Here is a 12,155-nt window from a genome sequence, read left to right on the forward strand (position 1 = left end):
AAAGGAAGAGAGGTCAGAGGACACCTTGAGAGCTATTTTTACCGGCGCCAACATTAAATCCGGACTCGACGACAGTGCTGAGGAACCTTGATGTCAGAGCTGCACAGTACTCCCTTCAGTGAAACGTTTCTGAGATCTGCTGCATGAAGAATATTTTTAAGATGAGGAATCCGTGGGAGGACACAATCTATTAGAAATATTAAATTCTGTATGAAAATACAAAAGGTGGACTATTTGTTTGAGTGTCACTGTTAAATTCGAGACAACTTGGTTAATAATTACCACAAAATCACGTATTATGTTTCCTATGCAAAATGCTCATATAATATTGAGCCATGACAGGCAGATTATCCTGTTTTTGGGTGACCGCATTTCAAGCATTCACATTTCCGCTTGCAAATAAGTAATTCAAATGTTATATTTGCAAAGATTTAGTCAATCTAGTAGAGAGCCGTTACCGCCATCACGCCATTGCAGTGCTGAGAAGTGTTACACTGGAGCATGCCGGATGCAAGAGAAAGTGGCTCCTCGCTTTTTGCACATCCAGTTTAGATTTCTGCGTGTATGTGGCAAATCTTGCATGGCACGATGATTTGGCATATTTAGGCGGAACGTTGAAGAAATAATGTAAATTAACATTTCACAAGTTAATCTGTGGGTTAGCATAAATAAAAGGCAGCGAGGCTCATTAAGAATCATTGTGCATGAAGGCATTAATTTTATGTCACAAAACCATACTGAACATACAATGTGATGAATAGGTTATCATTTCTGTACATTATGTGTAGTCGTAGACATAGGATATTAAGAAGACCATCTCAGGACAACAAAGACATCTTGACCTATTCCCCTGGCCAGCGCCACTCCCCTATAGACACTATTTCTCCATCATTACAAAAGTTGGTCAGCAAGCCAGGACTTACATGGCAAAGAACCATCTGCTCCAGTAAAGAAATGCAGTTTTTACGGCAGCACCCCGTTCATATATTACCATCATTTAAAACAGCCAGGGCCTGCTTTGCCAAACTGTACACAACAGTGCTCTTAAAAATAACCATTTGTTCTTGTCGTAGGCAAAATGCTATATATTTTACATATGGCTTTAATTGCTATGTCCTTCTTTTGCGGGCATCGCTCATTTTAAACAGAGCTTTAAATTGAACCAGCAGAGGCAACAACGAAAAGGCTAGGACATTACCTTCCCTTGTCAGTCAGATTTTAAAACCTTGGCAGTACTGTCTATTGTGTAAGGCTATTTTGCCAGCATTTACTTTAGTTAAATTGATAGCGCTCGTATTTCCCCGATTTATTCTGAACTCCGCCAGGGCTTTACTTTAGATGTTGATCCGATGAATTACACTTACAAATAAAACAAACACCCGATGGACTTGGATGTCGCCAATTGTTATAGTTATGATGTATATAAATGCCAAGTAACATGTCGGAAATGTGTATTGATTCGACTGACTGCACAGCTGGTACAAATGTAATGAGATTGAAACACAAAAATACCGCGTTTTTGCTTAGATATGCATTGTACAACTAAATTCAATAAGCAGTGATTCACAAAAGAATTGTGTTAAAGCTGATGTTGAGGGAAAGCAGAGCATAATAGAACATAGCCCCCTTCCCCCATCACCCTAGTGCAGGATAATGTTGCAAACGAACACAGCAAAGCGGCATTAAATGAACAGTCTTAGGGGAACACGGGAGAATTAACGGCTAGATCAACAATATCGTGCTTCATAGAACAAAACAAACAAATGCTTCGGTTTCTTCCTAAAGGTTCGCGCGAATCTTCACGCTGCATACACACGTCCTCTGTCGCTGCTTGCGAGCAGAAGGCTGGGAGCCAGCTGACTTTGCAGACAGCTCGAGCCTAAGAGGCTGCTTTCCCTCTGCGCAGGATCACTTTTTCAGAGGCAGGCGATGGCAAGCCTCCAGGAGCCCCGCAACCTCTGAGGAGGAAGCTAAGGCAGCGGGGTTGCCCAAGTGCCCGTGCAGTCCAGTGCCTTGCATGGGTTAACCAAAGGTCATTATTCATAGTGAGCATGTGAGCACCTCGTTGCAGCACATTAATATTTAAAGTAAAGCCGGTGCAGGCAAGGCAATTGCAGACAGCTGCCAGAGCAGCACCAGCACGGGAAAGGAATGCCAGATAGGCCCCGCTCACAGCCTATGTGGCACCCAGTGCCAAGCGTGCGTGGTGAATGTAGCTTTGCCTCGGGCAATCACACTACTTGCACCGTCCCTGATAGAAAATCGTCCTGGTTGAAATAAAAAGGCACCACTGATTAAACGGTTGACCCTGACAGACAATGGCTTCACCCACTGTCAAATCTTCTGTACATCGTCGACCCCACTCAACAAAATCCCCCACCCGCCTTCGACAAGAAGGAAGTAGGCCAAGAAGTACTTGCTTACTGAGATAACGTTACAATATTAATCTGAAAGAAAACAAAATGTCCCCTCAGCATTAGTACTGCAAATATGCATCTATAAAAGGTTTCCGTTTCCAAAGATATTGTTGGGGTCCACATAATTCTTGACAGATTTGAGCATTCCTATGCCGACGTCCGAGATGCTTTCCCGCAGCCAATGCTTCCTCAACTTGCCGACTAGAAACGACGAAAGGAGGAAAAAAAACAAGAGAGAAAATGCTTCAATATACGCACTTCGAGGCAGGGAAGCCAATCAATCTTGTGACCATGAATGAATAAACACTGCATGATAAATGCTTTTATTCAAAAATGAGAAATGTTTTGCTTTATTTGATTTATGGAGCTCACCAGACTATCAAGCTCATTAAGCTCAGTTTATTCCCCAAGGAAGACTGTGTTCCACACGGTCTACTCCCCCCTTCAAACCACACAATGTAGATGAAGCTTTGGCAGAGATTAAATGACATTTTACAAATAATTACAATTTCAGAAGTCCACCTTTCAAAGGGCTAGTGCCCCATTTTAGCAGAATCCATAAAAATATAGGCACTCAGAAGTACAAGCTTCAAAGAAGTAGCCCCAATTTTAAAACATACATGTGTGTTAAAAGCACACTACACCTCAGAGATACTTACCGTACACACACGCACAGTATATATTTCTTTTCTCTTTTCTAAGAAAAGCTTAAGGTATTCAAGTGTAAAGCCAAATGCTGATATATATATATATGTATATTAGACAAAAGGGGAGACTGGAATCCAGTCTAGGGCGCAGCGGCACTCCGGCTGTGCTCGTAATGAAAAACTCAATTTTTTTTAAAAATCCACACACAATCAGTGTTTGCCGTGCAGCCAAAGAGTCCTTTATTGATTAAAAGTACGTGGACAAGGAAGGCAGCAGCAGTTTAGCACAAAAAGGAACAACGCGTTTCACCCTACTCGGGCTTCATCTGGTATGTGACAAGGAGAGAGGACTGCAATATTAAAGACAGTGTGTGAGTCCATCTTGAGTGTTTAGCACTTTGGTGGGTTGGCACTGTACATAGCTATTGACAGACAGACAGGCGACCATATTGGAACATTGTAGATGTTACTTCTGTTCTCTTTCAATGCCCATGTTTGAATAATGCTAATGAAAATTCAATGTTGTTACATATCCCGAAATTATCCCAAAACAAAATTATCCCAAGTGGGTTTAAGAGGGATGGTCTATATGGGATTATTAATAATGCATTTAATCCGTTCAAATTTCCACCATTTTAAAAATTATACAAAAAATGGTTGTTCGGCATATTCTTTGTGCTGACCAAGTTTCATTTTCCCAAGCGGGTAAGAAGGGGTACTTGGTGCTACACATGACATTATGGCTTACTAGTACGACAATTGTAGTGTGCACAATGCCATCCTATTGTACTTAGCGTTATATAGCAAAGTGCTGTGTGCTATGTACATATGAATCTACTACTATATAGTAAAGTGCTATGTGCTTTCAAAGTACATATTATAAAACTATGAATGATTCATATATTGAACTGTGAGGCTGTGTGTTGCCCTTGCGGGTGCCTCTTTAGTATGTCTCTATCATCTAGGTTTTGACATTTGAGAAAAGGATATTATATATATGGAGATGAGGATATGTTGTGTATTCAAATACATGATAATAAATATGGATCCGAATCCCAAAATTGATCTTTTATGACAATAGAGGCTGTATGTTGCCCTCGCGGGTGCCTCTATGGTATAACTTGACCAACCTAAATTTTGACTTTCTAAACGAAAGCAAGAAGGAATTTATGATGATATATCCAAATCAGAGTGCAGACAGTTTGTTACCCATGCGGGTGTCTCGCTCAAATCATACATTTAAATAAAATCGCAATTTTAATCTGAAAGTGGGGTGACAATTATGGGTAAAAGACTGTGTTGCCCTTTTCTGTTATTCTAGTGACATCTCTAATGTATTAAAGTGCATAGTGCTATATATTGGAATTACATCTCAAAACCAAAAAACAAACGTGCTTGAATAAATAGCTCACAATTTCACAAATAGGATCGCTTGATGGTAAAAAACAAGGGGTTAAGGGTTAAAATGCAAAGTGCTAGATAAGACAATCATATGTTAAAACCCACAAGATATGCATTTTGACCACAGTATCTTCAACATTAAAATTGTCACCTTTTCCTTATCTGGATCACGTTACTCATATTTTTAGGATCCCTACAGCCCATATATATTCTTGAAATTTCCATAAAATTCACAATAATAGGATTGATACATTTTGCATACTTATGAAAGCAACACGTTTCGTCTATAAGTGCATATCATTCTCACCTGTTTCCAAAGAAATATGTAAATAAAGCTGTGAATTAAAATATACGTATTAGGAAAATCGATAAAAAAATAGGTGCAAAAACTGCAACCAGATGTGTGGGCGTCCAGAACGTACATAGTGTACTTAAAACCTTGACTTATTCTATTTGCACAACACCTACAGAAAAAGATTTGACGAAAATATACATACTTGGTAAGAACATTTTGGAAGTGAAGCAAATATACAAAGAAAATGAGGCTTGAGAAAGCATCTAGTTATACAAATATGCATTCCTTCTGTCTTTATAAATCTGATAGTGGAAACACACTATAATAATCACAGTGGTCATAGGCTTTAGGATCCCAGGAATACATATAATTCTTTGTCACGATTGTGACCTCCCGGATATTTGGTGTTAAAATCTACTATGTATCTTGATTCCATTTGTCCCAATGTTCACAATCTGTCCCCACCTCTGGATGAATTCCCACTGAATCAATGATAAAATACTTAAATGATCTAATGTCATTTTGGTGAACCTCTTCAAAATGTTTGGCAAGTGGATAGGACATGTTGTGATTCTTGATTTCACGTAGCTGTTGTAATATTCGTAGCTTGGCCTCCAATTTTGTGCTACCAATGCACCATAGATTACATGCACAAGTAATCACATAAATAACAAATTGTGTGAAACACCTCAGGTCTGGTTTAATCTTGATTTCCTTCTTAGTTCGAGGGTTTAAGAAAACTTGGGTGTTCATTCCGTAACATGCTTTGCATTTAGCACAGGTGTAAAAACCTGATGGTTTTGTGGTTATCCAGGTATTGGTGCTTTGTTTGGGTGACTGAAACATACTAGGTGAAAATAGATGGTGGTTTCCTATACGTTATGGTGGCATGTGACGGCACGTGTGGACTAATATCAGGATCTCGTTTCAAAAGATACCAATGTTTGTTCAAGATCTGTTTTGTTTCTTTAGCTCCAGAATTATATGTGGTGATAAACCTAAGGGAGCAGTCCTCATTCTGTTGGTCTTTTGTCCGATCGTTGAGCGTGCTCTTTTGGCCAAAATCATCTCCCGGGTTTTGTTGCAGCTACGATCATAGGCTTTATTTATAATTCTTTTCTTATAGCCTCGCATTAGATATCTAGCCACGGTCTTTTTAGCATTGGTTTCCCATACTACATTTTCACTGAAATTTCTTTTGATCCGTAAGAACTCACCATATGGAATACTGTCTTTGAGACATTGTGGATGTGCACTTGTAGCATGTAAAAGTGTATTGGTACTTGTTTCTTTTCTGTGTAACTCTGTACTTATGTTGTTTCCAATAACTTTCACTTTTATGTCTAAATAGACCATTTCCGTTTTGCTGTAATGTTCTGTGAATTGCAGATTCTGTTTGTTTTGATTCAAACTGTGAAAGAAACATGTCCATTCGGTGGCCGTCCTGTTCCAAATGATGAATAAATCATCGATGTATCTTTGCCACATTTGTCTGCATGTTCCTTCTGGTTATCATTAAAGAAAAGTTCATCCTCCCACACACCCATACATAAATTCGCAAAAGTTGGAGCCACTGCTGTACCCATTGCCGTTCCACAAATTTGGTTGTAATACTTGGAGTCAAACATAAAAGTGTTGTGGGTCAGAATAAAAGAAAGCACATCCAAAAGCATACGTGAATGTTCTTGATAGCTCAAAGATCTTGTTGACAGAAATCTTTTGACTGCTTGTATGCCCTTGGCGTGTGTGATACAGGTGTAAAGAGAAACTACATCCAGCGTGACCAGAAGAAAAATAGGTTGCCAAGGAATATGTGCTATATTTGATTAAAAATGCTATTGTATCTTTAGTGTAAGAAGGTAGAGTTTCCACAAAGGGGAACAGGAAATTGTCTACAAATTCGAGGTGTTTTCTAATAAGTCTATTGATGCCACAATTGGTCTTCCTGGGGGTCTGGACATCGATTTGTGCATTTTTGGTATGAAAAATATGATTGGAGTCTTGGGATAGTTCTTGGTTAAATATTGTTTCTCTTTGATTCTAATGAGTTCCAAATTATACCATTTATCCAACATAATGTCATACTGCACTTTGTATTCCGGATATGGGTCACAGGATAATTTGACATAATTGCTGATGTCATTCAATTGTCTTTCTGCTTCTCTTTGATAGTCCTTGGTATTAAGGACAACAACATTGTCACCTTTGTCTGATGATCTTATTGTGATAGATATATCTGCTTGTAGATTTTCCATAGCTGTATATTGTATTTAGGTTAGATTATGGACTGTTCCTGGTCTAACCGCCAATTTTTTGAGTTCATCCGTAACAAGGTCCTCAAATAAATCTATTGTTGGACACAGGACATTAGAGGGATTAAATTTGCTTCATTCCGCTGGGAACCGCCATGCCAGTGTCTATTTCTGTTGGTAATTCTATTAATCACTCATCTTGCACTGCATGGAAAGGAATAGGAGTAGCTTCCTCTTCTCCTAAGTTTGCTAAATCCCTTAATGCCGGTATGTCACAGATGTTCAAATTCGAAGGAATTATCTTCAAACTGGGCGTTTGTGTATTGTCCAAGTTGGCATGAGATTTAGTTAGTCTTAGTTTACGAATGAAACAATATAGATCAATTCTTGCTTGGGAATAGTCAAATTTAGCAGTGGGGCAGAAAGAGAGGCCCTTTCCCAATACTTCATGTTCGTATTGAGTTAAGTTTCTGTCTGACAAATTGATTACTTGCATTACGTCTTTCACTGTGTGTTGTTCTTGTTTTTTCCAGAGCGTGTCTGACGGTCTGTTGATTGATCCCGTTTTCCTCCTCTGTCCCAGACGCCCCCTTGTTGACCTCCTTTTGCTGACATTGATTTTTGGGATTGTTTGCCTTTGTTTGTATTTCGCATTTGTGTTGTTTTTCCTACCTGGTGTAATAGTCTCATTTCCTCTAAAACAAAATGCAACCTAATAGGGGTATCTTCACTGCTAGAGTTTGACTGAATCGGATTTAGAGGAAGATGCCAGCACCTCCACAGATGTCTCAGAGTTGCGCTTTCACCTTTAGCGTCTGCTTTCTTTTGAATAACTTTACGGACATTGTCATATTTTCTTGCAAAAGTGTAAATGCGACCTGTGGCATAATCTTCCTTGTCTCTCAAAAACCTTCTCTGTTTCCGTTCTTTTATTTCTTCTTCATATTTGCTTACGTTTGTCTGCATTTGAATCTTAATTTTGTTTGCTGACTCTGCACTGGACCGCTGTATACATCTTGTTCAAGCGCTTCAATCTCTTTGAGTGCTTTAATTCTGTCACTCTTGGCATATTTGACAAATATCGTCAGCATTTTAAAAGAACATTCACTGGTTGCTTCCCCCCCATTCATTCAACATTGCAGGATCAGGGTCCTCATATGTCGGTATATATATATATATATATATATATATATATATATATAGTAATGAAAAATCATTTAGAGGCATTTGTATTTATAGCAACAAAACCCATGAAATTCGGTGGCTGTTGAAGTGACAACAACCTTAACTCTGAGCCCCTGCTCCCTTTGCTAACCCCATGAGCAAATAAACAAAATCAGAAATCGGACCAGCAATGACATCCAGAATAACATCATGGATAACATCAACAGATCAACAGAGGGGACATAAGAGACAAGACTGTTGTCACTTGCAACAGCTGCTGAATTTCATGGGCTTTGTTGCGATTAACTGTTTCACCTTAACGGTATTTCAACGGCTTTGTTATGCTACATTTGACCCCACATGTAGTAGCAAACAATCATGGCTCACTGGCCACGGTGCCACAAGTACCATAAAAGATCTGGCCATTGCCTTCAACCATGGGTTACAGTCATGCCTCTATCCTCTTTACTAGTAAATAACTATGTCCGACTAGCCACAGCGTTTGGCTGTGGCACCTGCCACGTTGCATGAATTGTGGTGCTGAATTATGACCCACTGGTCTTGCCTTTTGGCCACAGCCATGGCCTGTATACCCTTTAGTAGTAAATAACGATGCCCCACTAGGCATGGTCTGTAATCACAGTCTTCTGACGTGACCCCTGCCAGTTTGGGTAAAAGACTGTGGCCCACTGGACATGGCCTTTGCCATGGCTGCTTGTTGCCCATTAGAGTAAAACACAGTGGCACATTGGTCAGTGTTTCCCTCTTTCATTCCTACGAGATTTTCCAATAGGAACATAATCATGAAACTCACTGCCCAGACTTATCTTCCTGTGTGAAGGGTTGTTACGCTCACCTGATTCCCACGGGGCCGTCGATCTGGACTGGCCCGCTGTTGCTTCCACCAGAGTAACACGTAGAGCCGAGATGACAGACTGGACAGACCCACTTAGCTTCGTTTGTTGGACTCGTGAGAATATCTTTCTGCAATGGAGAAAGGGAATTAACCTCCCGTAATCTGAGCGTTAACCTGCCTTCCACTCCCCTTGTCTGCCCACAGAACACTCCTGAAGTTCCCTTTAAATCTCACCTGAAGATTTGGAAAGATGAGCTCTCCATCCTGCGTCGAGCGCAGGGGCGCGTAGACGACCAGTTACTTCACTGGCGTGGGGGAATTGGTGAGTTCCAGTATTGACTCTAAGTCCAATTGTTCGTAAGAGTTCAAAAAGTCTGATCTTCACTCTGCCAGATTCCTTGCAGGTTGCGGATTTAAACCACCAGAAGAGTTCCAAGTGGCAATTGGTAAGATCCTGGTAAGTCTATTGTGGTTCTCCCCTTTGGAGCCGGGGTACAGCGATGATGCAGAATTAACTGCGCCGACCCGAAATGAGGTGAGTACCCCCCTGTGGTAAATCAGGTAAGTCTTTGGGGGTAGGTTGTATTGTCCTTGTTTTTTTCCCTTAGGGGCCGGGGTGTGGCGGTGATGCGGAATGGACTACGCTGACCCGAGATGAGGCGAGTACCCCCCTGTGGTAAATCAGGTAAGTCTTTGGGGGTGGTTTGTATTACCCTTGCTCACCTATCTGTTCTGGTCTCCCCCAGGTGTTGAAGAATGGCCTGGAGATGCTGGATTTGCGATGGAGTAAAGGAATGCAGCCTTGGTTGGTGAGTTCAGCGCGGCTCTGCGAGGTGCGTGGCAATGCACCTGAGAAGCCTTCCCTCTTCCAGATCGACGATGTGCTGGATCAAGGATTCAGGTAAGGGTTTTGTTCTGACCTCTTCTTCTCCTTTTCTTGTTCCAGGTGTTCCAGGGCTGAAGCGGGCGTGGCTGAAGACTGGAGCTGCTAAAGACACGGTGAGCGTTACGCTGCAGCAAGCAGAATAACGCGAAGAACGTGTGGCGGTCCGGGTGTGGCTTAAATAGGCTTGGAAGAAGTCCCAGGTAAGTATTCTTCCACAGCCCCACCCGAGAGGAAAGGAGTCCCTGAGGTAAAATAGTCCCTTTAAGCCTCATTTGGCTTGTGGCTTCGTGCAGCCTGGTCTGCATCATGTAGGTATGCAGCATGGTCTGCAACAGGTAAGATTTCTGTAATGAACCTGGCGCCTATGGCGTCAGGCTCATAAGAATAAAGAGCCCCTAACTGGGGTTTTTGGGCATGCTTCAAGTGGCATGATGCCTGCTTCCGGGGTTGCTGGGCCTGGTCTTTCCGGGGGCAGGCATTGTGACAGCACTCCCCCTCAAGGCCCCTCCTAAAGCTGTTCTCCCTCTCGGCCTTGGTTTGTCTGGAAATTCTTGGTGGAACCTTTTCACTAATTGAGGTGCATGCACATGGTCACTAGGCTCCCAAGATCTTTCTTGTGGACCATACCATTTGCAATCAATGAGATAGAAGAGTTTTGATCTCTCCCTTTTAGAGTCCAAAATATTCTTGACTTCGAATTCGGGTTCCCCGTCTATGAGGATAGGTTCAGGTGGGGTGGTTAGTCTAGTTCCTGGTTGCACAGGTTTCAAAAGAGACACGTGAAAAACAGGATGAACACGCATATGACCAGGCAGGTCCAACTTGACGGCCACTGGGTTAATAATAGCCTTAATAGAATAAGGTCCCAAGTACCTGGGGTTAAATGTCCGTGTACCATTGAGTGGTAAGTACTTGGTGGCTAACCATACTTGGTCCCCTACTTGGTATTGCGGTGCTTCACTCCTGTGTTGATCAGCATCCTTCTTGTATTTATCCTTAGCCTTTTGTAAATGTGCAGTCGCTTCTTTAAAGGCTTGTGTGATAACAGCGTGGAGATGGTCCACCGCAGGCATCTCTAAATGCTGGAGAGAATCTAAGTCTGAGGTTCGCGGATGGTGACCATATATGGTAAAAAAAGGGCTTTATTTAGTTCCTGAGTGTACAGAAGTATTGTATGCATACTCGGCGATCCAAAGAATGTGTTTCCAATCCTCCTCAGATTGATGTAGCATACAACGTAGGTATTGCTCAAGAGTCTGGTTGGTTCTCTCAGTTTGACCGTCGGTCTGGGGATGGTGGCTGGTTGAAAGCCTAACATCAATTTGTGCCAGCTGGCAGCACTTCCTCCAAAAATGTGAAATAAATTGACTTCCCCGGTCTGAAATTAACACGGAAGGAAAACCATGTAGACCGACAACATTTTTAAGGAACTCCTTGGCCAGGATTGAAGCTGAAGGTATTCCTTTTAAAGGAATGAAATGGGCTATTTTAGAAAAAAGATCTACAATAACTAGAATGGTGTTATAACCTTTGCACGGGGGTAAATCCGTGATAAAGTCTAATGACAAGGTATGCCAAGGAGTAGGTGGTATGTCTAATGGTTGTAATAATCCAGCAGGCTTTTTCTTTTCCCCTTTATTTTGAGCGCAAATGCCACAAGACATGACAAACAACTTGACATCTTTTCGCCAGGTGGGCCACCAAAACTGTTTCTTAATTTTGGCTTCAGTTTTAGCAATGCCAGGATGTCCTTCCATCAAAGTGTCGTGGTAATGAGAAATGACAACTTTCTGTAGTTCCTCTAGTGGCAAAAATAGCCGGCCTTGGTAATAAGGTAGATTGTTGGTGACAGAATACTCTGGGCCTTTCCTTGCCCAGCCCTGTAAGGCATCGGAATCAAAGAGTTGATGGACCTTTTCTTGAATGTCCTCCAGAGAGTGTATGGATGTCAGACCAAGGATCCTCTGTTCAGAAATTATGGGTACAGGTTCTAAAGCTCTTTCTGTTTCTCTCATTCCTATTCGGGACAGGGGGTCAGCTTTTCCATTTTTACAACCTGGTCGATAGGTTATTACAAAATCAAACTCGGCGAAGAACAATGCCCAACGGAGTTGGCGTGAAGATTGGGCCTTGGCTACCTTTAGGTATTGTAAGTTGCGGTGATCAGCGATGACCGTAATGGTATGCCTGGCGCCCAGCAGATAGTGCCGCCAAGCCTTGAAGGCGGACTTGATGGC

General features: G+C 41.7%; 1 protein-coding gene across 1 annotated transcript in view; it reads right to left on the bottom strand.

Annotated features, from left to right (window-relative positions):
• Nucleotides 1-688: 688 nt before the first annotated feature.
• Nucleotides 689-12,155, bottom strand: part of AGPS (alkylglycerone phosphate synthase) — a 1,795,747-nt gene continuing 1,784,280 nt past the window's right edge. Inside the window, exon 20 of the mRNA XM_069616114.1 lies at nucleotides 689-2,618. Within this exon, the coding sequence (XP_069472215.1) occupies nucleotides 2,497-2,618 (122 nt within the window). The 3' untranslated portion in view covers nucleotides 689-2,496. The remainder of the gene's footprint in view (nucleotides 2,619-12,155) is intronic.

Source organism: Ambystoma mexicanum, chromosome 9 (genome assembly GCF_040938575.1).
Source record: "Ambystoma mexicanum isolate Mex_15411 chromosome 9, UKY_AmexF1_1, whole genome shotgun sequence".
NCBI classification, from domain to species: Eukaryota; Metazoa; Chordata; class Amphibia; order Caudata; family Ambystomatidae; genus Ambystoma; species Ambystoma mexicanum.